The sequence below is a fragment of the Panthera pardus genome, unplaced genomic scaffold (assembly GCF_024362965.1).
Source record: "Panthera pardus isolate Hobbes unplaced genomic scaffold, ASM2436296v1 HiC_scaffold_15, whole genome shotgun sequence".
Classification (NCBI taxonomy): domain Eukaryota; kingdom Metazoa; phylum Chordata; class Mammalia; order Carnivora; family Felidae; genus Panthera; species Panthera pardus.
Genome location: NW_026526710.1, coordinates 2959268 through 2986907, shown reverse-complemented (window position 1 = coordinate 2986907; position 27640 = coordinate 2959268). Strand labels below are relative to the sequence as shown.

Sequence of the window (27640 nt, the reverse complement as noted above, 5' to 3'; positions counted from 1 at the left end):
TTTTAAAATAATGCTTTTTTCTGCTTTTTAAAAAAATGATCAATGAGCTTTCCTTTTTCTGTTATGTGGTGAATTACACAAATTGATTTCCAAATATTAAGCCAACCTTGTATTCCTGCAATAAAATCAACTTGAATGTAATGTATTATTCTTTGTATTTATTGCTGGATTTGATTCACAAATACTTAAGATTTTATATCTCTTATTGAGAGAGGCTGGCCAAAATTTTTCCATTCTTGAAATGTCCTTGCTGGATTTGGGTGTAATGTGAACTTGGGGCAGGGAGGAATACACACAACATAAAATTTACCATTTCAACCATTGTAAAGTGTACAATTCAGTGACATTTAAAATTCAAAATTCAAAAGTTTATCCACAATGCTGTGCAACCATTGCACTATCTAGTTCCAGAACATTTTCATCAACCCACAAGGAAACCCTGTATTCACTCAGCAGTTACTCCTCATACCCACATCCCCCTGGTCCCTGGAAATAATTTTTTTCCTGGCAATCATCCATCTGCTTTCTGTCAGCATGGATGCACCTATCTGGGACATTTCATATAAACAGAATCATAAAAAACTTGTATGATTTTTGTGTCTGACTTCTTTCACTTTTCATGTTTTCAAGGTTCATCCATGTTGTAGCAGGTGTCAGTACATTGCTCCTATTTTTTTTTTTTAGATGAATAATACTCCACTGCATGGATATAACATATTTTTAACAAACTATAGAAATGATCTCTGAAAGTACAAGTCTTTGGACATAACATATTTTTATCCATTCATCCGTTGGCAGACATTTGGGTTGTTTTTACCCTTTGGCTATTGTAAATAGTGCTGCTGTACGCGCTCATGTATAAGAACTACTTAATTTAAAGGAATGTACTCAGGGGCACCTGGGTGGCTCAGTAGGTTGGGCATCTGATTTCAGCTCAAGTCATGATCTCACTGCTCGTGAGTTCAAGCCCCATGTCCGGCTCTGTGCTGACAGCTCAGAGCCTGGAGCCTGCTTCAGATTCTGTGTCTCCTTCTCTCTCTGCCCCTCCCCAACTCACACTCTATCTCTCTCTCTCTCAAAAATAAACAAACATTAAAAATAAATAAAGGTACAGACTCAAACTCTGTGAACGAAGGTCTGTGTTACAAAGAACAGATATGAATTATGGCAACTTTTCTTGGAGGATAACAAATGGATTTGCCGGAAGAAGGAGCCTGGTGGAAAGGGAGAGAGCAGAGCAAAGTCAACAAACATTTACTGCCTACAATGTGCTGGGTACCGCCCTAGGCACTGGGGATACAGCAGTAACAAAGCAGACAGGGCCCCCGCTTTCATGTGGAAGAAGAATCATCAGGCGAACATATCAATTAGGAAGATTATTTCAGACAGTGATAAGGACGATGAAGAACACAGTATCTCATGATGTGCCAAGAAAATGACCTGGGTGGCGGGAACTCCCTAGACTGGGGTGGTCAGGGCAAGAAAGTCTCTCTGAAGAGGTGATACCTGCCTTGAGGCCTGGCTATTCTGAATTTCACTTTCCAAATCTGTAAAATGGAGATAAGGACACATATCTCATGAGGTTCTTCAAAGGCTAAATAAGTCGAGTTTATAAAGCACTAGCATAGTCTTGATACATACATTTGATAAATGAGAGCTACTATTCACGGGATATTAGGTGTAATTTTATAAATTAATACCAAAATTAAAGAACCTAGATACCAAGGGGTTGTCATTGCTGATGGGCTTGGAAACTTGACTTTTTCAGAGACCCTCAACGGACTTCACAGACTTGTCCAGGCTGCCCATGTCTCTCTGTGACCCACCCCCTATACCTGGACAGCCGGAGGAGATGCAGCTGTTAAGTGAAGTGACTCCTAGATTCGGCGACAGCCCTGCCTGGTGCCAGTGTGGACACTGCCTCCCGTCCCAACTCCCTGAGAGCCACAGGTGCCTGGAGGAGCTGTGCTGTCGGAAGAAGGCTGGCGCCTGCATCACCACCTCGGAGCCATTCAGGAAGCTCGTCTTGTCCCGGCGCGTCCTGCGGTTCCTTCTGCTCTACCAGGAGCCCTTGCTGGCGCTGGACGAAAACGCCAACAGCCAGCTGCGGCACTGTGCCTACAGGTGCTACACCACCTGGCGCTTCGGCTCCCAGGACCTCGCTGACTTTGCCATCCTGCCCAGCTGCTGCCGCTGGAGGATCCGGAGAGAGTTTCCCAAGAGTGAAGGCCAGTACAGTGGCTTCAAGAGTCCTTACTGAAGGCATGGGGCTGAGCAGTCATGTGAACATGACCTTTGTTTGCAACCTGAGCTTGACCTGCAAAGATCTGTGGCCAAATTTTCAGCCAAAGGGAAATGTGTTTTCCTCTCCTGCAGCTCTATGTGTGTCAGAGAGCAGACCGAACATATAGGCACAAAAGCCAGAACCCCTCAGCATGGACCGAGTCAAGAAATTCAGATTGATGTCTCAGTTCTGTCACTGGGAAGTTGTGATCCTAGGCCTTTAACCTCTGTTCCTCGTTGCCCTATTACCCAACCTATCTCACAGAGATACTGGGAGGACAAATTGGGAGAGTGTACATGAACTTTCTTGTTCATGCACAAAGAGCTACATGAAGGCAGAGCAGCTCCTTATGAGGCCAGAGTGGGATAATGGACAACTACGAACAAACCCTAACAAACCGTTTGGGTGCTGGTTGGAAAACGTGGATGATTAAAAGTGGCCACAAATTCTTCGGCGCTGATGCCTCAGAACCTGAGGGTTATGTCTCCTCCCCTTGCGTCTGGGCAGCTCTGATTGCTTTATCCAGTACTACAAGTAACGCTGTGCCAGCTTTGGGGTCTTGGTCTTGAGGCTGACAGGAAGCTTCCGCTTCCTGTCCCTTGACACATCTGCTGTGAAGGAAGCTAGCCCCGGTATAAACGTCCATCCTGAGACCACCCTATTGTGAGGAAGCGCAAGTGGCCACATGGAGAATAGAGACACCTGACCAGTCCCCAGCTTTCAGGCCTTCCAAACCCACTCACTAGACATGGGAGAGAAGCCTTCAGGTCATTCCACACCCTGCTCACAGATTACTGCAATTGCATGAGACGCTTCCCAGGGAACCCGCAGAACAAAATTGTTGCTGTTCTTTTTGTCTTAACGTTTATTTATTTTGAGAGAGAGAGTGAGCACGTGCAAGCGGAGGACAGGCAGAGAGAGAAGGAGAGAGAATCCTAAGCCGGCTCTGCACTGTCAGCACAGAGCCTGACGGGGGCTCAGTCCAACGAGCCATGAGATCACGACCTGAGCTGGAATCGAGTCAGACGCTTCACCGACTGAGCCACCCAGGCACCCACGGAACTGTTGTCTTAAGCCACTAAATTTGGATTGTTTGTTACACAGCAACAGATGACTGGGACAGAGAGCAAGCCTGACTCACTGGAACAGAGGCTCAGCCTATACCTGGACCACCACAGAAGTCCCTTAGGGGCTTAGGTGTCTGTTCAGCAATTCTATCGGGGCTGCAGACCAAATCAGGTAACCCACCAGACCAGCTCTGCAATCCATCCGATCTCACTGCTGAGCTACCCAATACATTCTAATCCACATCCTACTTCTATGACTGGAAGTAGCTACTGCTGTTAAAAACTAGAAAAGGCCACGTTTATGCCTTTAACGTTCTGTACTTTGCAGACAATTAGAATGGATGAGGTTTGGATGCTCCTTAAAAAGTAACTCACACCCAAACCTTTACCATTTCTATACGTCAACTGCTAAGAATATGAAAATAGAGAGTCAGGAGGTTTTAGGATCCTCCTTCAGGATTTCCTTTTCACGGTTTTGGCACTGGAATTAATTATTTCTAAACAACTATTTTTAATTTAATTTTTTTTAACGTTTATTTATTTTTGAGACAGAGAGAGACAGAGCATGAACAGGGGAGGGTCACAGAGAGAGGGAGACACAGAATCGGAAACAGGCTCCAGGCTCTGAGCTGTCAGCACAGAGCCCGACACGGGGCTCGAACCCACGGACCGTGAGATCATGACCTGAGCCGAAGTCGGACGCTTAACCGACCGAGCCACCCAGGCGCCCCTCTAAACAACTATTTTAAAGAATAAATAGAGACCACTATTCAACACTGTGAGTGATGAAGGATCTGTGATTTTTTAGCACATATTCCAATATTTGCCATTTAAATACTTTTTGAAAACCAGATGCTTTCTACTGTATTAATGTAAATCAAATATGAACAAGACACTTTTTTTTTTGACCCAGGATTTTATCTGGCTTTAAACTCAGGAATAAGCTAGGCCAGACTGAACTTTCATTTTTGCTACTGTTCAGAGGTAGTAGATAGGACTTCTTATATATATGAGATCTTTTTGAAAAGTGAATGATACATTACTTCTTCAGAATTTAAACTTTTACTCCTAGAATTGTATGTAAGAGCTACAGATCTCCATTCTGACAACCTCTGAGCCTTTATACTTTTTTGGGGTTTTTTTTGTTTTTGTTTTTGTTTCTGGTGCCTTCTCCCTGGTTTCTATCACCTCTGGAGATCCCAAATGGAGTCAGAATGTGGAATGACAGGTAGTCACTGGATCCACCTACTATTCTCCTCTACCTTCCTCACAGATGCTTTAGGTGAGAGGGTGATGTGTTATGCCAACCGTGTGTGAAATGTCTGACACTTCCTGCAATAATATGCACCATATTTGTAACTTGTTTTTAGCCTACTGCATAAAGTAATGTCATCAGCAAAGGCATCCCAAGGAGAATCCCACTTTGTAGGGACTGTTTCCTTGGACTTACTTCCATTATTCTATATGGTAATTGCCGGGTAGTCACTGTTTCCTGTCTGTGTTCATGCTTTTTTGTAAACGTTGACAGATTTCATGTAGCATTGGTAATGAACTTGCATTCCTCTCTTCAGAGGGCACAAGTCTTTGAACACTTCCTAATTCTAGCTTGGCAATGTACTTGTCTTAACTAGACAGTTTTGATAATAAAAAGTAATGTATAATTTATGATAACTGTAGTGCTCCTTTTACTTCCTTTTCTCAGAAGATCCCCAAATCACAGTCACTCATTGACACTTTCATTCAACATATATTCACTGAAGCACTATGACATAGTAAGATATATATTCGGTCTCTATTCCCAGTTCCTGACACCAAGATACATATTTGGTCTCTGTTCCCAGAGCTCCTAATTCCCTTGGAATTTTCTGGGTGTTAAGAGTGTCTTATATTCTGATGAGGCAACTCTTGGTGGGCTCCTAACTTCAGGACGGGGGCTGGTAACCAGAGAGACCAAGCCATGATCGGAAGCTTAGAACTTTGAGCCCCACTCTGCATCCTCCAGGATGGAGAGGGGTTGGAAATTTAGTTAATAATTGATTGTGCCTACGTAACGAAGCCCCCGTAAAATTGTCTAAATTGTGAGATTTGGAGAGCTTCTGGATTGATGAATACATCTACATGCTGGAAGGGTGGTGTTCCCCAACCCCACAGGGACAGAAGCATCTGTGCTCAGGCCCCTTAAGGACCTTGCTCTATGTACTTCTTCATTTGGTTGTTCATCTGTATCTTTTATTATATCCTTTATAATAAACCAGTAAATGTAAGCAAGGGTTTCCCTAAGTTCTATGAACCATTACAGCTTGACATTTGGTGAAATCAGGAGGGCGTAGTGGCTTAAATGCAAATTCCCCTCCCCAACCTGTTCCCATAGAAGAAGTCACCTAGACAAATGACCTTCTCTGGCATATGGAGCAGATGCACTTTCTGCTGACCCCTGAATAGAGAGTTTGAGTTCTCTGCCACCCATGGAATTATCCAAAAGACAATCACATCCTCCTGTGGGAGCCACAGGGCACCTCAATCTCATGATACTGCAAAACATGACTGCCTCCCACTGCCTCTGGTTGTTCACTCTGTTCCCAAATGCAACCTTCTGACCTCTGATTATGTGATTAATAAACTGCTGCCATTTTCACCTGTGTAATGATGGGTGTCATGCATTTGGCCATCTCCATAATCTTAGGATGGGAATCCTTCCCTCACCAATGGGGTGAAAAGGAGGTGATTAAAACACCCCTAATTCCTGGCCAACTGGCCGCCCTCAAAAATTAAAAGGCTTGGCATGGTTTCTGCGCAGTCACTGTCTGTATAAAGCCCTGCCTTGTAGAGCCTGCAAGAAACTGGGACCACCACCCCCCTTTTATTCAAATGAGCCAAATGTGTGCACTGGGTGTGGTTTTTCACTTCCTACTGCTTATATATTTCTCAACCCATATTCTAATCCCATGCAGTCATCATTCTGGGAATCCCGAGTGTCCCCTGACTCATTTCTGCCCTCTTTGGAAGAGATCACTATCTTTTTTTGCTTTTACTGTGATCTTTCAGTTTCCTCTTTTCCAGTCCCAGAAGGATTACAAATTATGTTTCCAGACATGATTCACAGAGAGGATTTTGCATTTCTAACATCCTTAGTTCCTCTTAATTGTCAAGGTCACATGAGACTGAGTCTTCTGGAATCAGCAGAGGAGGTAGCTAACACTGACTGGCCATTTTAACCAAATAATTGCCTTTTTTTTTTAAGCTCATTTTATTAATTTTGAGAGAAGGAAAGATCAAGGGAGGGACAGAGAGAATGGGAGAGGGAGAGAATCCCAAGCAAGCCCTGCACTATCAGTAAAGAGCATGACATGGGGCTCGAACTCACAAACTGTGAGATCATGACCTGAGCCAAAATCAAGAGTCAGATGCTTAACCAACTGAGCCACCCAGGCACCCCTACATAACTGCCATTCTTGACAAGGTTGAATAAGTGCCTTATGCAAGCTTGTTGAGTATGGTAACTTATGAGCTATATTTTATTTCTCGAAGCAAAAAATAAGCTCCTCAAAGGCAAAGGGTTCATCTTGGTTTGGGGTCCATTGCATGCCTATTCCAGCACATGGTACAGTAGGAAAGAGACTCTGGAAACTGATCACCTGAAGTCAAATCCTGCTCACTCACTAATTAGCTCAGTGGCCTCAGGCAGTTTATCCAATTCTTAGAATGCTCAGTTGTATCTTTGTGTCCAAGGGTTGTTTTAAGTCTTAAATATTATAAGTGTAAATGTATGTAGAGCACTTTGCTCACCACCTGTTGCAGTGTAAGCACTCAATAATGTTGGCTATTATTATTTTTTAAAGTTTCAGGGGCACCTGGGTGGCTCAGTCGGTTAAGCATCCAACGTCTGCTCAGATCATGATCTCGCAGATCATGGGTTCGAGCCCTACATTGGACTCTGTGCTGACAGCTCAGAGCCTGGAGGCTGCTTCAGATTCTGTGTCACCCTCTCTCTCTGCCTCTCCCCCACTTGTGTTCTCTCTCCTTCTCTGTCTCTGTCTCTGTCTCTCTCAAGAATGAACATTAAAACAATTTTTTTTAAATAAAGTTTTAGCCATAAGTCTAAATATGCTAGCTAGTCATTGATGTTATTTTTTTAAGTTTATTTATTTATTTTTAGAGAGAGAGAAAGAGAGAGAGCATGAGCAGGGGAAGGGCAGAGAGGGAGAGAGGATCCCAAGCAGCTTCCACGCTGTCAGCATGGAGCCCAACTCAGGGCTCTATCTCACAAACCATGAGCCAGATGCTTAACCAACTGAGCCACCCAGGCGCCCCTGTTATTTGGATGGTGCCCTAGTATCGCTCCTAAACCCCAGGCCCATATATTTAACCACCTCTAGATATTCTACTTAAAATACTTTAGAGGCAAATCAAATGGGTACAAAGGAGAAATCACTATCTATCTCTGCTCTCTCCACCTCACCCACAGGTGCTCCTCCAGAAGTTCCAAGCTCAGTAATAGCGTCACCTGCCATCAGCTCAATTTCCCAAACCAGAAATCCAAGGGACAATCTCCATGTCCCCTGTCCCCTTTCTCTATCCCCATTCCATTCAATCTCATTAATCCCCTCAGCAAACATTTACGGAGCAACCCAGCACTGCACAGGTGCTGTGGATAAACAAGTAAACAAGACAGGCTCCCCTGGAGGCTAGATGCAGCGAGGGAAGCAGGTAAGCGATATGTAAAGAAATGAGATGGGAATAGCTTGGGATAAAGGATATGAGAAAAACAAGCAGCATGCTGTGAAGAAACAATAGAATTACTTCTGACAGGGGTCAGGGATGGCCTCTCCAAGGAAGTGGCATTTAAGCTGGATCTGAATGTCAGGAAGTTGACAAGTTGGAGGAACACAGGGACAGCAAGTGCAAACACTGAAGTGGAAAAGAAGTGTGTTCCAAGAGCTGCCCAATGGCGAGTATGACAGGGACATTTACTATACAGTCCTCGTCTTCTGGGTCTATTTGGGGAGGGACTTGTTTTCTTACTGCTTCATAAATGGTGTGGGTCCATCCCAGTGAACCAGAAGGTTAAAGAAAGGCAAAATCCACACAGGCAAGAGTAACCATGGGGGGCTTTGTGGAGCTCGTGAGACATGAGCTGGCCCTCCCTAGACGAAGAGAGCAGGAACATGGGACACACTGTCTGGTGGGATGAGAAGAGGCACTGCTGACAGGAACAGCAGCATGAAGCAGGCCCAGAAAGAAATGAGAATGTATGTGCTCAGATTACTGGTAGACCTGGCTGGCTCCCCAGAAAGGAGATGAAGATTAAAAAGAGACTGATTTGAGGAACTTCCTTAAACAAAACAAACAGAAAAAAAAAAAAAGCGTAGATGTTTGGACCAATTGCAAAGTCAAGATGGGGCAACTCTTGGGTTGCCCAGGGACATGAGGAGAGCAGTGACTCAAGAACATCCTTTGGGCAGTCATGAGGATGTTGGCTGGAGGGGAAACCTAGAAAGTTGGCTGGGATCATATAGGAGTGACTAAGGAAGCAACCTGACAGGAACCCCTGGGGGAGGGGAAGGAGAAGAAAAAAAAAAAAAAAAAAGGAGAGAGAGGTTAAAATGGGAGAGAGCCAAAGCATAAGAGACTCTTAAAAAATGAGAACAAACTGAGGGCTGATGGGGGGTGGGAGGGAAGGGAGGGTGGTGATGGGTACTGAAGAGGGCATCTTTTGGGATGAGCACTGGGTGTTGCATGGAAACCAATTTGACAATAAATTTCATATATTAAAAAAAAAAAAAAGGAAGCAACCTGGACTCCTAAGTTGGTGATGGTGACAGGAAGAAAAGAAAGAATCCAAGAAAGAATTGTGTTAAATTCCTTCAGGTCCAACAATGGGGGATTGGTCAAATACGTTAAGGCACACTCATGTAACAGAGTTGCACACAGCAACTTAAGATGATGCCAGAGATGGGTATCAAATGACACTGAGAGACAGTCAAGGCAGGACACAATGTGCATGACATTTTTCCTTAAGGACAAGGTGAGCCTTTAATAAGAGTGCTCTCTTGCTCTCCCTCTTTTCCAGCAAAGATAGTATTTGTTAAAAACCTTTAATCTTTCTTGAATGTACATTTAAGAAGAGCCTCCTCATTCCTCATTGGAATATACCATGGATAATGACAAATCAATTTAGAGATATCAGAAAAGGTCAATGGCATTTCCTGAAATCCAAAAATCCAGATTAAAAACCATCTTTTCAGTTTTCTGTCTATCATGGTTTGTTTAGGTAAGTTAATGAAGAGTTAGCTTATGGCTGGCTCTCTACCCTGTCATGGGCTGAAGTTTGCACCCCCACTGGATGCACATGTTGAAATACTAACCCCCATTATCTCAGAATATGACTGGTTTGGGGGATATAGCCTTCAATGAGGTGATTAAGGTAAAATGAGACCATACAGGTGGGCTCTATTCCAATCTGACTGGTGTCCTTTTAAGAAGAGATTGGGACACAGGTGCAGAGGGAAAGGACTAGGAGAGAAGCCTAGATAAAATGAACCATGTTGATACCTAGACAGATGTTGGAGTTTTACCCTCCAGAATTGTGAGGAAACAGATTTCTATTGTTTAAACCACACTGTCTAATCCAGTGAAGAAATGGGCAGAAAACATGAATAGACACTTCTCTAAAGATGACATTCGGATGGCCAACAGGCACATGAAAAGATGCTCAACGTCGCTCCTCATCAGGGAAATACAAATCAAAACCACACTCAGATATCACCTCACGCCAGTCAGAGTGGCCAAAATGAACAAATCAGGAGACTATAGATGCTGGAGAGGATGTGGAAAAACGGGAACCCTCTTGCACTGTTGGTGGGAATGCAAACTGGTGCAGCCACTCTGGAAAATAGTGTGGAGGTTCCTCAAAAAATTAAAAATAGACCTGCCCTATGATCCAGCAGTAGCACTGCTAGGAATTTACCCAAGGGATACAGGAGTACTGATGCATAGGGGCACTTGTACCCCAATGTTTATAGCAGCACTCTCAACAATAGCCAAATGATGGAAAGACCCTAAATGTCTATCAACTGATGAATGGATAAAGAAATTGTGGTTTATATACACAATGGAGTACTACGTGGCAATGAGAAAGAATGAAATATGGCCCTTTGTAGCAACGTGGACAGAACTGGAGAGTGTGATGCTAAGTGAAATAAGCCATACAAAGACAGATACCATATGTTTTCACTCTTGTGGATCCTGAGAAACTTAACAGGAACCCATGGGGGAGGGGAAGGAAAAAAAAAAAAAGAGAGAGGTTAGAGTGGGAGAGAGCCAAAGCATAAGAGACTCTTAAAAAATGAGAACAAACTCAGGGCTGATGGGGGGTGGGAGGGAGGGGAGGGTGGGTTATGGGTATTGAAGAGGGCATCTTTTGGGATGAGCACTGGGTGTTGTATGGAAACCAATTTGACAATAAATTTCATATTAAAAAAAAAGAAATAGACTAGCTTTAGGGTATTTTTTCTGATATACAATTTTTTTATTATAATAAATATTTCTTTATTAAAATAAATAAATAAATAAACCACACTGTCTATGGTGCTTTGTTATGGCAGTCCTACCAAATACACCTCCTTTCTTTCTTTTTAATTGTAACAAATATATCCTGAATATAAAACATAATGCTTGGACTTGGCAGTTCGTCAGATACTGAAATATAGAATTTCCATATGATCCAACTATTCCACTTCTAGGTATATACCCAAAAGGACTGAAAGCAGGGACTCAAATACATACCCATACACAAATGTCCATAGCAGCATTACTGACAATAGCCAAAAGATGGTAACAACCCAGTGTCCACCAACAGATGAGTGGATAAACAAAATGGGATGTATCTATACAATGGAATATCATTTGGCCATAAAATGGGATGGAGTTCTGATACATTCTACAACATGGATGAACCTTAAAAACATTATGCTAAGTGAAATAAATCAGACACAAAAAGCCACACGCTGTATCATTCTATTTACACGAAATACCCAAAACAGGCAAATCCATAGAGACTGAAAGTAGAATAAAGGTTACCAGATGCTAGGGGAGGAGGGAAATAGAAAGCTGGTGTTTAATGGGTTCAGAGCTTCTATTCGGGAGGATGAAAAAGTTCTAGAGATGGATGGTGATGATGGATGGTGATGATGGTTGTACAACATTGTAAATATACTTAATGCCACTGAATTGTACACTTAGAAATAGTTGAAATCAAATTTATGGTATATATATATTTACCACAATTTTTTAAATTGCCAAAAACAAAACCAAAAACTAATGCATAGGCAACTGAGCAATTTTTACATTTTGTGGATATTTCTTTATGGTATTAAAAATATGTACTTTCTTTACAGCATCTAGACTTTCTTTTAGTCTGAGTCTCAAATGGAGGCTGCAGCCAGCTTTCTGTTCAGATTTCCTCATACCCCCCAAAGGCATATAAATGTGTCTTGTAAGCAAATATTCCAGTGGAGACCCCAGCAGGGCCAGCAAGCCAGAAGAACAATATTTGCAAGGATGTGCAAGGAAGAAGGGATAAGCCAGAGGTTGGTGGGTATAAATCTTACCTTTGGCTTTCTTAGGGCGCAACTCAAGCACTGACCTTGCCTGAGGCATTGACTTTGCCATCCACCATCAGGAAAAAAAAATGTCTACTTTCCTAATGGGAATAACTCTGCCTTCGCTTCAGATAAAGCGCTAGAGGACAAGGTTCACAAAGGCACTTGCTGATCCCTGTGTTGAGTCAGGCTCATATGCAGGTAGGCATCGAATGTGCACTGCGACCATTCACAGTTTGAGGACTGCCTGGCACAGCACTTGGATTCAGCTTTGCTTGTTCAGGGTACGTCTACAGTTGTTCCTGTTGCCAGGAGAGCAAAGTGGTTGGCCTCCACGGAGGGTGAGGTGGGAAAACCTGTCTGCAGCCAGGCAGAGCCAGTGAGCCATTACTGAGCGTCTTCATGATGCAGAGGCTTCTGAATGTGCCACAGAGGCCTCATCAAAAAAGGGCTGGGAAGGTCGTCCTGGAAATGAAGGTGGCCCCCAGGAGAATAAAGGGCAGCTGAAGCTGCTGCCTCATAGAAACACATCCAAATGTCGACCTGAAGCAGAGGGGTAAAATGACAGTGAGTAGAACATTTTAGAAGAGAAAGGAATTCCTGTGGGAAATTCACTTTAAATAAATCCAATCTAAAAGAATCCACATTTACAAAAAAAGTAAATAGTGTGGGTGAAAGTGATTTTTGTTTTACAAAGGGTTCATAACAAGATAAGATTCCTTTCAATAACATTTCAATGAAATTATATAAAAATGGAGTCCTCCTTTTTAGGAGCTAATCTATCAAAGAGCCTGGGCTGCAAACAACTAGCTGTGAGAACCCTTGAGACCTCATCTTAGTTTTCTTATTTGCAAAAGGAAAAGGCAGGGCTGAATATGATCTCTTAAGCACTTTTTTTTTTAATTATTTTTTAACGTTTATTTATTTTTGAGACAGAGAGAGACAGAGCATGAACAGGGGAGGAGCAGAGAGAGAGGGAGACACAGAATCTGACACAGGCTCCAGGCTCTGAGCTGTCAGCACAGAGCCCGACGCGGGGCTCGAACTCACGGACCGTGAGATCATGACCTGAGCTGAAGTCGGACGCTTAACCGACCGAGCCACCCAGGCGCCCCTCTTAAGCACTTTTAATATGAAAATGATTCCTCCAGGGATGCCTGGGTGGCTCAGTCGGTTAAGCGTCCAATTTCAGCTCAGGTCATGATCTCACAGTCTGTGAGTTCGAGCCCCGCGTCAGGCTCTGTGCTGACAGCTCAGAGCCTAGAGCCTGCTTCGGATTCTGTGTCTCCCTCTCTTTCTATCCCTCCTCCACTTGCACTCTGTCTCTCTGTCACTCAAAAATAAACATTTAAAAAAAGAGAGAGAAAAATAAAATCCAAAGTTCATACCATCGTCTCTGAGGCCCTATTTGATCTGGCCCCTGACTACCTCTCAGGGTCTTAGCTCACTTCACTCTCCTCCTTGCCCACTACACTCCATTCATACTGCCCTCTTTCTGCTCCTGGAACATACCGAGCTTGTTTGTACCTCAGGGCCCTTACACTTGTTCCCTCTGCCTGGGATCCTTTCTTCCCGATTTTCAGAGTTGGCTCCTTCCTGATGTTCAGATCTCAGCTCAAATGCACTTCCTTAGAGAGGGCCTCCCTTGAGCTAGTAGATATATAAGGAATTCAACACCCAGCCAAGGATGCACATTCTTTTAGGGTACACATAGAACATTTACAAAAACAGACATTAATTAGAATATATATTTCCTTCGATGATCAATATGATACAGACTAGGTTCTCCAACTGCATATCAATGAAATTAGAAATCGATTTTTAATTTTTTTAATTAATTAATTTACTCATTTTGAGAGAGAGAGAGAGCAGGAGAGGGGCAGAGAGATAGGGAGACAGAGAGAGACAATCTCAAGCAGGGTCTGTGCTAATAGCACAGGGCTTGATCCCACAAACCATAAGATCATGACCTGAGCCAAAATCAAGAGTCGGTTAATCAAGTTTAACCAAATGAGACACCTAGGTGGCCTAGAAATTGATTTTTTAAAGATGGATTTTAAAAATGTTTGGAAACCAAATAACATACTGCTAAATGACTTTTGGAAATATTTAAAAGTAGATAATAATAAAAACACCATGTCAAAATTGGTGGGACACAGCAAAAGCACTACTTTAAAGGGAAATTTATAGGTTTAAATACATTTATCAGGAAACAAAGTTTAAAAAGACATGACCTACAATCAGTTAAGCGTCCAACTCCTGATTTGAGCTCAGGTCATGTCTCACAGTTTGTGAGTTCCACACCCGCCTTGCGCTCTGCTCTGACAGTGCGGAGCCTGCTTGGGATTCTCGCTCTCCCTCTCTCTCTCTGCCCCTCCTCTGCTCGTGCCTTCTCTCTCTCAAAATAAATAAACAAACAACAACAAAAAGACATGAGCTAAGCATTCAACTCAAAACACTGGGAAAAAAGAGCAGCAGAACCAACTGAAAGAAACAAGAAGGAAATAATAACGATTAGGGCAGAAACCATTGAAATACAGAGCAACAGAGACAGCTAATAAAACTAAAAGCTGGCTCTATGAAAAAACTAAAAAGACAGAAGCCTTGCCAGAGATGTGTGTCTAATAAAAAGAAGCAAATAAACTAAAGAAAAAGTAGAACATAATGACAGTCACAACAGAATTTTTTTTTAAATATTAAGACGATTATAAACAACCATGGGATAATAAATTTGCATGGCTTTCTCTGACTGCCCCTACTTACTATTTTTATTGTCTGTTGCCTATCTCCTGGCACTGGAATGTAAACTTCTGGAGGCAGAGGTTTTTGTCTGTTTGGTTCCAGATAAACACCACATACTGTATAACTATTTGATGAACGCATGGATGGATGTCCCCAGTAAACCAACACAATGAGGTCAGGTGAGTTCTTCCCAACACAGATGTTTCGGTTTGTCTTTAGAAGATTTGCCCAGGGACAAGGACAACTGCAAAGGAATCCTGGAAAAGGTCTCTGGAAGCTGATCCTACCAATGACACAGGGCTACCACACCTTGGTTATTTTGGGAGCCACTCAGAGAAGCTATGACTTTCTGGCTCACAGGCCACAACTGTGCACACATCCTGGATATGAGGAATAACAGAAGGGAAAATAGTTTGGTGGTCCCACAAGAAGTTAAACATAGAATTACCACAGGATGCAGCAATTCCGCTCTTAGGTATATACTGCAAAGAATCAAAAACCAAGGACTCAGACTAATACTTGCACACACGTGTTCACTGCCACACTATTCACACTAACCAAAAGGTGAATGCAACCCCAATGTCCATCAGCTGATGAGTGGATAAACACACAGGATGTGCCCATACAACAGAATATTATTCAGCCAGAAAAAGGAATGAAACACTGATGTGTGCTACAATATGGATGAATCTCAAAAACATTATGCTAAATGGAAGAAGCCAGACACAAAATGTCATGTGTTGTAGGATTCCATTTAAATGAAACATGCAGACGGGGTGAATCTACAGAGACACAAAGCAGATTGGCAGTGGCCAGGAGCTGGGAGGGAGAGGGAAGTGGGGAACCACTGCCTAATGGGTGTGGGGTTTCCTCTTGAGGGGACACAAGTGATCTGGAACCAGATAAAGGCAGTGGATGCACAACACTGTGTGTATGTTAAATGTCATGGAATTGTTCACTTTGAAACAGTTAATTTTATGTTATGTGAATACACACACATACCATACACAATACACAATACAGACCAAATACACATTTGGCCAAATGGCTACGTGTTAACATCAATAACCACAGCCCAATGTCTCTGCCATAGTACAAGCATAAATCCGAAGATTTCCCAAAGGTTTGTTATTTCAACTTTACTATTACATTTTACTAATCAGATTTTCAAGTTTGAATTTTATAGTATATGAACATTAATTCCCTAAGACTGTCCCCGGGATTGTTCCACTGAACAATTGGATATTGATTTGATGTTCACTTCAAATTGTTCAAAGGCAGAGCTAAGATACTTTTGGCTGTTTTGCCAGAACAGAGCACTGTTGATAGTGATGTTGCTATCAAATTATCAAATTTTCCTTGCTTCTAGAGACTATACCATTGTGGTAAAGACATGTCCTCCTCAACTTCTGTACTTGAAAACTGTATTGACAATGATGATGCATTTTCATGGAAATGATCCCACAAACTAAAGCTTTGCATACTGTTTGAGGATACTTCCTGAATATTTTCAAAAGCAAGCTACAGATTTTCTTCACTCATATTTTATTTTTATTGTATTTTTTTCAGGTTTTATTTTTAGGTAATCTCTGCACCCAATGTGGGGCTTGAACTCATAACCCCGAGATCAAGAGTCTCATGCTCCACCAACTGGGCCAGCCAAGTGCCCCTCTTCACTCATATTTTAAATTTCTTCTTCTTTTTTTTAATGTTTATTTATTTTTCAGAGAGAGGTAGGGGGAAGGGCAGAGAGAAAGGGAGACAGAAGATCCAAAGCGGGCTCCATACTGACAGCACCAAGCCCTATGTGGGGCTTGAACTCACAAATTGTGAGTTCATGACCTGAGCTGAAGTCAGACGCTTAACCAACTGAGCCCCCCAGGCACCCCACATATTTTAAATTTCTATTATCTTCAGGCCTTTATTCTTATTCAAATTATTATTTAGCCACCAAAAAATCTCTCCTAATAGCCTGCCTATCAATTTTTCTATTAAACTTTTTGAAAGTTCTTTTCATTTTGAAAACAAAATCGTGTCAATCATTATTTTACTTTAGTTATAAATGTATTTTATTTATTTTTTAATGTTTATTTTTGAGAGAGGGAGAGTGAGAGAGACAGAGTGTGAGTGGGGGAAGGGCAGAGAGAGAGGGAGACAGAATCTGAAGCAGGCTCCAAGGCTCTGAGCTCTAAGCACAGAGCCCAATGCAGGGCTCCAACTCACAAACTGTGAGATCATGACCTGAGCCGAAGTTGGATGCCCAACCGACTGAGCCACCCAGGTGCCCCTCTAAATGTATATTTAAACAACTGATAACATTTCAACATATAAAGAACCTAAGGAGACCTTTTTCATTCCAGTTACAACTAGAATACTCACCTACATTCAAAAGTGAATATTAATGTAGTAACAACATTTTGCAATAACTTATAGGCCTCATTCATACTGCTCACATTGATACTCTGATTGGAGACGATGGTTACTTAGGCAATTCCACATTCATTGATGGCGTAAAAGTTCAGAGAGGCTAGAAATGATGCTGAAGTAGTCAAATGATTACTTGGCTTTCCAGAAACTGAGACCAAAACCAAAGTCAAACGGCAGATTTGGGCCAAAGAGAAAGCTGAGGCCAATGGGTCCCACCTCTAATAAAAAGGCTGATTACAGGGAACAGGAGATGAGCCTTCTGGATATTTCTCAGGGCAGGAAAGAGGCAACATTTACCCTCAGCTGGCTCAAAGAAAGTGACTGTAGTTTGTCACCTCACTTCCCATTTAATTTCCTACTGACAGAGAAATGATAAAACGAGAAAAGAGGAAGTAACTGAAGAGACAAGACGCCTCTTTCACAAACACTTCCTCTTGGTTGAGCTAACTCCCAGGCACACCACACATCTCTCGTATCTCAGCACAGCTCATGTCACACACCGAACACTTGAGAGTTATCAAACTACTCAGATGCATAGTGTTCAGACTACACTTAAGAACAGGAAAGAACTGGGAAAATTCCAAGAGAAGGCTTTGTGATTTGCTTACATGAACTTAGAGGTGACTATTATCTGCACCCAGACAATGGAAATTCAAAATGTTATTTTCAGGTAGATATTTTTGGAGTGTGACGAGTCCTTCCCTCTGTGCTTTTGTTCTCTCTTCGCCACCAATTATTACCAAGAGAAATCTTTAATGACAGACGGGGGCATAATAACTAGGAAAAAAGCAACATTTCCAGAGTGTTTTATCAAACACTAATGAGACTGAGCTTTTACTCAACTGTAAAATGGGATTCTGAGTATCACTCACATGTAGGTGGTTTTCAGAATAGACAGTGCTATGCAGAGCCAAAGAAACCTGTATTCCATTGTGTTGGATTTAGATCTGCTAGAGCTCTTTATTTGGCTAATAAAATACAATAATCGCTGGGGGCTGGGAAAGATTAACACACAGTTCTGTGTATTCTAGAAATTTCTTTCTGTCTTCAATAGAGAACAAAGTAGATGGGTTTTCTTTTTTTTTTTTTTTAATCGTGTTTCTAGGTTTATATTAGCATTTAACGACTATATATTTTTTTGAGTATTTATTTATTATTGAGAAACAGAGAGAGACACAGCATGAGCATGGGAAGGGCAGAGAGAAGGGGAGACACAGAATCCAAAGCAGGCTCCAGGCTCTGAGCTATCAGCACAGAGCCTAACGCGGGGCTCAAATTCACAAACCTCGAGATCATGACCTGAGCTGAAGTTGGATGCTTAACCAACCGACCCAGCCACCCAGGCGCTCCTAGATGGGTTTTCGTTATGAGACAAGTTACATAAAACGTGCACCTTTATTGCTTTTTGTTGTTGCTATTGTTTTGTTTCGTTTTTATTCAGACTTCCAGGTAGGCTTGAAGTGGTTGGATATGAGATCAGGAAAAGTGAGGTTTAGAGGCTACATTTCTTGGAAAGCCTTCCTGCTTCTTGCAACAGTCCCTTCTGTTTTTTAACAGATCTAGATCAAGTTTAACCAGTACAAGTCTCTTGAGAGTGAAGCTTGGGGTGGACCCAGGGAGTGTGGTAAGCACTGTCAACAGGCAGTGGGGGCCTGGCTCAGAATCCATGCTATCATGAGCCTTCCTGAAGCTAGTTGGTCGTCTAGCTTAGTCCGTCTGAGAGTTACCCGCTCACCCCGCTTGCCAAGGGACTTCCCCAGCTTTAGCAACGAAAAACCCCATGTCCTGGCAAACTTTTCAGTCCTAGGCAAACCGGGGCGGCTATCACCTAAGGATTTACCTCTCTTGCTTTAAGCTGTACTATATATATACATCCTGGGTGGGTTTCAAATCACTATAAACTTTTCAAGTTAAATCTGTGTGCTTTGTAGACTTTGTCTCTTTATATCACCTACCACAGTATCTTTTTCTATCCTTGAATAGGACTCCCACCTAGTTACCACAAAATCATCATTAAATGAGGCAAGCATTTCTACTCTGTTATAAATATTTATTTTTCCACTTATTTTTTAAGAGAAAAAATCCAAATTCACACAAATGGTCTTAAATTTTTTTAAAGCTCTCATTTTGTTTGGGTGAGAGACTTATCTTCTGTGCTTACAAAACTTATTTTGTAGGGGGATATCATTGTCCTAACTGAGTTAGCTTTGTACATCTCCCTTGAGCCCTGGTCCTTTGCCACATATTTGAGTGTACAAAGAAAAACATACACTGAAATCCTCCCAGAAGGAAACAAACAAAACTGTCCCGAGATTAATCACTAACTAAAGTCCTTAATAATAAATTAAATTCTTTGTAGCTTAATCTGAATTAAGAATCTTATGTTCATAATACTTCTACGGAGTTAGTAACCGTATTAGTTTCCTATTGGTGCTGTAACAAACTGCCACAAATTTAGTGGCTTAAAACAACACAAATATATTATTTTATAGTTCTGGAGGTCAGAAGTCCAAAATGGGTCTTGTGGGCTAACATCGAGGTTACATTCCTTCCGTAGGCTGTAGAAGGAATTCACCTGTTGCCTTTTCCAGCCTCATTCCTTGGCTCATGGCCTCAAGCTAGCAATCTCTTCCCTCTGACCTGCACTGCTGTTGTCCCAGGCCTTCTCTATGTCTTCAGCAGCCCCTCCTTAACATTTTTGAAGGACCCTTGTGAAAAGCTCACCTGGATAATCCAGGACAATCTCCCCATCTCAAAATCCTTAACTTAATCACATCTGCAATGTCTCTTTTGCCAAATAAGAGAACATATTCACAGGTTTCAGGGATTAGGACATGGATGTGGAGGGGGCACATTATTCTGCCTCCCACAGTAATTAAGACACCATCTTAGAAAGTTACCAGATTTGACACTAATGGCACTGTACCTTTGGGTCTTATTTTCCGAATCTGTTGGATAATCCTTCCAAATATTTAGAATCTAATAGTCGTAAGTAAATTTGAGATATTTGATGACACTGTATGCTAGCATCAGGGAGCATGATGAAATGTACGGGGTTTCCAATAACTATCACCTCCATAAGCAAGATTTCTCCCATGTCAAGTTAACCCCCACAATCCTCATTATCCCTTAATCTTGGTACGCACCAAGTAGTCGAGCCACAAAAACAATCCCACATAACACTGCACACTGATTTAGAGTGAACAAAACAGCTTCACCGCATCTGAAGGCTGCATAATGAAATAATTAAGAGCCAAGATTCTGGAATCAGACAAACATGGACTCAAATCCTGGCTCAACTGCTTGTATGGACTCTCAGAGTCTGTTGTTCTCTTCAATGCCTACCTCATGCTTCATGGGAGACTGAATGAAATGAAGTTTATGAAGCATTTAGCAGTGTCTTGGCTGTTGTTATTACTATCACAAAGACAATGCCATACTTGACACTGTAACACTGATCTCCATTTGACATAAAGAAACACTGCCAAAAAGTTAATAGCTCTAAGGATGCACAACCAGTAAATAACCATATTCCAGTGCCTGGCACACACAGGACCCATTCCTGAATACCTTGTTTTCAGTTAGAGCAGACCCAGTCCCTACATGTCAACCTCACAACTGTCCCATTACCTCCTGAGTTCGCAGCTTCATCCCCTATGCATCCTCTACTCTCTGTCACCTTCCAAAGGGGGTGGCATCCAAGGTCTTTTTTACATCCAAGACCAAATGTCAAAGGCGCTCGGATTTCAAAACACAGTTACAGAAAAACATCCAGTTCAGCAGCAAGAATATCATACTTCCCATTTTCTCCGTTTCAATAACCTGTAATCCCTGCTACCATGAATGAGAGAAGACATTTGCGGAGCATATATCTGATATAGAATTGTACGTAAATACATAAAGAACTCTTAAAACTTAAAGGGGCAAATCACTCAATTAAAAAAATGGGCAAAGGATCTGAACAGACATTTCTCCAAAGATGTACAGATTGGCCAACAAGCACATGAAAAACTCAATCATCATTAATTATGGAAATGCAAATCAAATATACATACAAACATTTACATGTTTGAGTATGGGTAGATTACAATCCATATTGATTATTTTCAGGAATCCTACTGAGATATTAGAAAATATTTCTTGTTAAAGGGACTCTGGGTTGGATAGGGTTGGGACGCACAGAGGATTATCTATGATTAGCACATGGCCTCTAGAAGAGGAGGGTTTTTTTTTCTTCCACAACAGCTTCAGGCTTAAGGACTCCGTGGGGGAAAGAAACAGTAAAATTATAAAATAATTTATTCCTCACTTTTGCTACCAACATGTTCTATATTTAGGGGATAGGCTGTTTCTGGAGGTATATATAATTATACATTTGGACTACATGTATCTGTCATTATGTTATACAATGATGTATTTCACAAGGTCTATGTGCCAGATAAGTAAATCTTACATCTTTAAATGCCTGAACATTTAATTTAAACATTTTTTTTTTCATTAAAGATACTCCTGAACAAAGAATACAGCTTCATCTGATAGGCCTTTTGTGGCTCAAGACCATTGTAACAAACATCATTCTTACCATGCTATAACCAAATGATGCCCTAAGGTGCACTGAGGTCAGCCACCCCAAGCCTCTCAAATAAATGGTCCTAGACTTATGCGCTTTTTGGAGTTTTTGGCTCTACTTTTCCCAAAGACTTGTTTTTATGGGCTATTAATTTCTTTTTTACTGCTCTTAGTACTGGTGGCTTCAGGCAATTCCTCCCTTTAATTGGCTGCATTGATACAAATATTTAATGCCCACATTACTGGTGACAGTACATCTTTCACCTCTTGGAACCCAGCACTATAGCCAAAGTCTTTTCAATTCCAAGTTTCAAAGCCTACTAGGTTAAGGAGGGGAAAAATTAACATTAATTATGAGGCTATGAAGATATCTTAGTGGCAAAAGTGAAGCAAGGGGGCAGAACCAGGAAACGAAACTCAGCAGAAACCAAAGAGGCCATTTTCTTAGTCGCTGTCACCTCTGTGCCCCTTTGCCCATCTGTCTCATTCTTTTGTTTCTGCAGACTCCCCTTCTGGGCTTCTCCATGGACATGACTCTGCCACAACTGGAAGGTTACATCAACTCAGTTCTGGTCACTTGCAGAGAACAAAGAACTTCTTCTCTCCAATTGCCACAGTCCCAGAGGAGAGAATCAGGTTGGCCCTTTGGGGTTAGGTTTCCTGTGTGGCCCAAATGATAAGGTCACACAGTATAAAAATGGCTGTTGGGGCCACCTCTGCAAGGGAGGGCAGTTTTTAGAGGAAGAGCATTGTGGTAAACTGGCTTAGTGTACAACAAAGGAGCCAGATGATTCATATGTCAGAACTTAATCTAAATTAAAAATAAGCTCTGTGTGAGGGCCCGAGGAGCTCCCCTGTGAAGAAAAAAACATGAGGCTTGGCCCCATTTTTGTGTATGTGTATTGTTTTTTTCTGAGGCCTTGGTTGTCTACTCCCTGTTTCTTTTCTTTTCTTTTCTTTTTTTTAATTTGATATGATTCACACACCGTACAAATCACCCTCTTAAAATGTGCAGTTCGGTGACTTTTAGAATATTCACAAGGGTTCTATAATTATCACCATTATGCAATTTCTGGAACATTTCATCACCCCAAACAAATTTCATACTCATTGGCAATCAATCCCCATTATTCTTTTCCCCCAGCCCTAGGTAACTGCTAATCTACTCGCTACTTTTCCTACTCTGGACATTTCATATGAACAGAATCACATAAGATTTGGCCTTTTGTAACTGGCTTTTTTCAGTTAGCATTATGTTTTCAAGGTTCATGCACATTGCAGCATGTATCTGGGTTCCATTTCTTTTTATGGCTAATAGTCCATTGTCTGGACATACCACATTTGTTTCCCCATTCATCAGCTGATAGACTTTTAGGTGATTTCCACTTGTTGGCTACCAGAGATGATGCTGTGAACATTGATGCACAAGTTTTTGCATGAACATCTTTTCAATTCTCTTGCTGTACAGAACACTGTCACCTGGTAATTGTGTAACATTTTGAGGAACGGCCAAACTGTTTTCCAAAGGGGCTGTACCATTTTACTTTCCTGCCAATTATACAGCAGTGTAGGAGTCTTCCAATGTATCCATAGGCTTGCCATCTTTTTGATTGTCCCTCATCTTAATTATAACCATGCTAGCGGATGAAGTGGGATCTCACTGTGATCTTGATTTGCATTTCCCTAGTGCATGACACTGAACATCTTTTTATGTTCTTATTGACCATTTTGTATCTTCTTTGTAGAAATGTCTATTCAAATCCTTTGCCCATTTTCAATTGGGTTGTCATTTTACTGATGACTTATAAAAGTTAAATAAGAACTCTTAGTTAGGATATTTAAGATACTATACCCTTATCAAATACATGATTTGTAAATATTTTTCACATTCTGTATTCTTTTCATTTTCTTGATGTCCTTTGAAGCACAAAAGTTTTACATTTTGATGAAGCCCAATTTGTCTTTTTTTTCACCTGTGCTTTAGGCATCATGCCTAAAAAACCACTGCCTAATCCAAAGTCACAAAGATTCACACCTGTTTTCATTTGAGTCTTACAGTTTTGCTCGTATGCTTAGGTCTTTGATGCATTTGGAGTTAATTTTTATACATGGTATGAGATAGGGGTCCAACTTCATCATATGCATGTAGATTTCCAGTTGTCCCAACACCATTTATTGAAAAGACTTCTTTCCTTATTGAATTATCTCGGCACCTTTACTGAAAATCTCATTTTTTAAAAACTAAATTCCCAAAGTTGCTCAGTAACTGACTATACTCAGTCAAGTATACAACAAATATGCAACTGGATGTGACTTAAGATGTAGGTATGTGAAAAGTCCCAGCTGTAATCAGCAGTTACTTTCACTTTACATAAACTGAGATTACTCTGGCTAGTACAATGGATATATTTTTATTTATTTATTTTGAGAGAGAGAGTGCACGCAAGCAGGGGAGAGGCAGAGAAAGAGGGAAAGAGAGAATCCCAAGCAGATTCTGGGCTGTCAGTGCAGAACCTGATGCAGGGCTTGATCTCACCAATCTCGAGATCATAACCTGAGCTGAAATCAAGAGTTGGACACCTAACACTAAGTGACACCCAGGTGCCACTATATTCACTATCTTGACTAGTGATGGTTCCCTGGATATATACACATGTCAGACTTAAACAACTGTACACTTTAAATATGTGCAGTTTACTGTACATCAATTATACCTCAAGAAAGTGGTTTTATTATTTTTATTATTTTTTAAATTTAAATCCTAGTTAGCATATAGTGTAATAATGATTTCAGGAATAGAATTTAGTGATTCATCACTTACATATAACACCCAGTGCTCATCCCAACAAGTATCCCCCTTAATGCCACTTACCCATTTAGCCCATCCCCCCACCCAACACTCCACCGGCAACCCTCAATTTGTTCTATTTAAGAGTCTCTTATGGTTTGTCTCCCTCTCTGTTTTTATCTTATTTTTGCTTCCCTTCCCTTATGTTCATCTGTTTTATTTCCTAAATTCCACGAGTGAAATCATATTTGTTCCTCTGACTTATTTCACTTAGCATAACACACTCGAGTTCCATCCATGTTGTTATAAATGGCAAGATTTCATTCTTGTTGATCACTGAGTAATATTCCATTACACACACACACCCCACATCTTCTTTATCCATTCATCAGTCGTTGGACATTTGGGCTCTTTCCATACTTTGGCTATTGTCGATAGTGCTGCCATAAACATTGGGGTACATGTGCCCCTTCACATCAGCACTCCTGTATCCTCCGGATAAATACCGAATAGTGCAATTTCTGGGTCATAGGGTAGTTCTATTTTTAATTTTTTGAGGAATCTCCATACTGTTTTCCAGAGTGGCTGCATTCCCACCAACAGTGTAAAAGGGTTCCTCTTTCTCCGCATCCACGCCAACATCTGTTGTTGCCCGAGTTGTTAACGTTAGCCATTCTGACAGGTGTGAGGTGGTATCTCATTGTGGTTTTGATTTGTATTTCCCTGATGATGAGTGACATCGGTTGGCCATCTGGATGTCCTCTTTGGAAGTGTCTGTTCATGTCTTTTTCCCGTTTCTTCACTGGATTATTTGTTTTTGGGTGTTGAGTTTGATAAGTTCTTTATAGATTTTGGATACTAACCCTTTATCTGATATGTCATTTGCAAATATTTTCTCCCATTCTGTCAGTTGCCTTTCAGTTTTGCTGATTGTTACCTTCACTGTGTAGAAGGTTTTTATCTTGATAAGGTCCCAATAGTTCATTTTTGCTTTTGTTTCTCTTGCCTCTAGAGACATGTCAAGTAAGAAGTTGCTGCAGCTGAGGTCAAAGAGGTCGTTGCCTGTTTCCTCCCCTAGGATTTTGATGGCTTCCTGTTTTACATTTAGGTCTTTCACCCATTTTGAGTTTATTTTTGTGTATAAGAAAGTGATCCAGGTTCATTCTTCTGCATATTGCTGTCCAGTTTGCCCAACACAATTTGCTAAAGAGACTGTCTTTTTTCCACTGGATAATATTCTTTCCTTTGTCAAAGATTAGGTTGCCATATGTTTGTGGGTCCATTTCTGGGTTCTCTATTGTGTTCCATTGATCTGAGTGTCTATTTTTGTGCCAGTACCATACTGTCTTGATGATTACACGCTTTGTAATACAGTTTGAAGTCTGGAATTGTGATGCCTCCAGTTTGGTTTTCTTTTTCAGGATTGCTTTGGCTATTTGGGGTCTTTTCTGGTTACATAAAAATTTTAGGATTGTTTGTTCTAGCTCTGCAAAGAATGCTGGTGTTATTTTGATAGGGATTGCTTTTAAGTTTTTTTTTGTTTTTATGTTTTTGATGTTTATTTATTTTGGAGAGAGAGTGCACACACAAGTGGCAAGCGGAGGAAGAGCAGAGAGAGAAGGAGACAGGGGATCCAAAGCAGGCTCCACACTTTCACTACAGTGCCTGATGGAGGGCTCGAACCCACAATCACGACCTGAGCCAAAGTCAAATGCCTAACCGACTGAGCCACCCAGGTGCCCCAAGAAAGCAGTTTTTAAAAACAGGTAAACTAAGGGCAAGAATGTACATGAAGTAACTTTCTTTTCCTAATCATTTTTCAAGATCAGCTTCTCTGGTTGGTCCTAAGGATAGATTACCAACTAGTAATTTAGGAAAACTTGTTTATACATTTCTCTTACCTGCTTTGTTCCCAAACACAAGCAAACCATTTAAATTCAAAATTTTTAAGGCTGGGACCATCTCATTACTATGGGATAAGTATTGATGAGAGCTAGAACTGAGTTTGGGACCTTAAGGAAAGCATTTTTAAGTCTCCTTCCAATGAGAATTTAGCAACTGGATTTTCCTTTTCTACATAGAATTTAAGACCTCCCAAAGGCACCAAGCTCCATTTTGGCAGAGATTTCATCTATCTGTTCGCCCTCATACCCCTAGCATTAAGAATACTGCCAAGCACACAACAGGCACTCGGTAAATATCTGTCAAATGAATGAATAAAATTCCACTTAAGCTGTCACCACCTTTTCTTGGGACCATTTTGGACTGAGGCAGGTGGCAGTTCTATCCCTCCTTCTAACTCAACAATTCCATCTCTAGAGGTAGATATTGTCTGTTTTCTCCAAATTTTCTTATTATTCACTTTTTTGTATCTGGATAAATAAGGTGGTATGGCTTAGGAAACTCACATCCAAGAAATGAACTAAAATATTATATCAAAGATTACGCCTAGGATCCACAAACTAGAAGCAACCAGATAAGAACAGTTAGGAAAATCACGGCATACCCTCTGTAAGAAATAGTCCATTTATTAAAAATGAACATTATAACTAGACTGCAGTAACATAGAAAACAGTAGTGTAAACCAGAAAAAACATCATCATTGCCTATGATTTACAAACTACAACTTTATACACATCTACCTGTGAGAATTCATACTTCATGAAGGCAGGCTGTTTGGGTTTGTTCTGTTCACCGAACAGTGCCTAGCATATTGAAGGTGCTTATTAATGCTTGTTGAATGAATTAATGAAACTAAATATAAGACATATCTTTGAAAACATACCTGAAAAGGAATGAGCAAACGTGGAAAATTATGTTCGAGTAGTGGAACTGTGGGTGTTTCCTCCACTTCCCTCTATTTTCCAAGTCTCCCTAAAGTTGTGATAAAACTGTCTCAGTTGAAAAGATGGTCACAGAAACCCCTTCCTTGTCCTGTAGCTAAGGAAGCATCTGAATTGGAGTAGGGATGCGACCTGACTCCAATTCCAAGAGGGCCACTTGAAAGGGTGTGTGACTCCAGCCAAGGGCTCCTCGGGCACCTGACATACAGGCTTTTCCTCCAGAGGTTGAGAAGGCACAAGTTTGGACCCCCAAAGGGACTACTTTTTCTTCTATGTTGCCCCCGTCCCCGACAGGTCACTCGTACCTCCTAAACCACCTA

At 41.3% G+C, this 27640-nt stretch overlaps 2 protein-coding genes across 14 annotated transcripts in view; one reads left to right on the top strand and one right to left on the bottom strand.

Annotated features, from left to right (window-relative positions):
• Positions 1-2310, top strand: part of P2RX7 (purinergic receptor P2X 7) — a 45482-nt gene extending 43172 nt beyond the window's left edge. For all 5 annotated transcript variants that reach the window (XM_019467507.2, XM_019467506.2, XM_019467512.2 and 2 more), the window contains one exon: positions 1769-2310. In XM_019467507.2, coding sequence (XP_019323052.1) covers positions 1769-2260 — 492 coding nt within the window. In that variant the 3' untranslated portion in view covers positions 2261-2310. The remainder of the gene's footprint in view (positions 1-1768) is intronic.
• Positions 1-27640, bottom strand: part of IFT81 (intraflagellar transport 81) — a 206117-nt gene that overhangs the window by 178059 nt on the left and 418 nt on the right. For all 9 annotated transcript variants that reach the window (XR_008422110.1, XR_008422111.1, XR_002085274.2 and 6 more), the window contains exon 2: positions 27263-27351. The gene's annotated coding sequence lies outside the window, so the exon portion shown is untranslated. The remainder of the gene's footprint in view (positions 1-27262; positions 27352-27640) is intronic.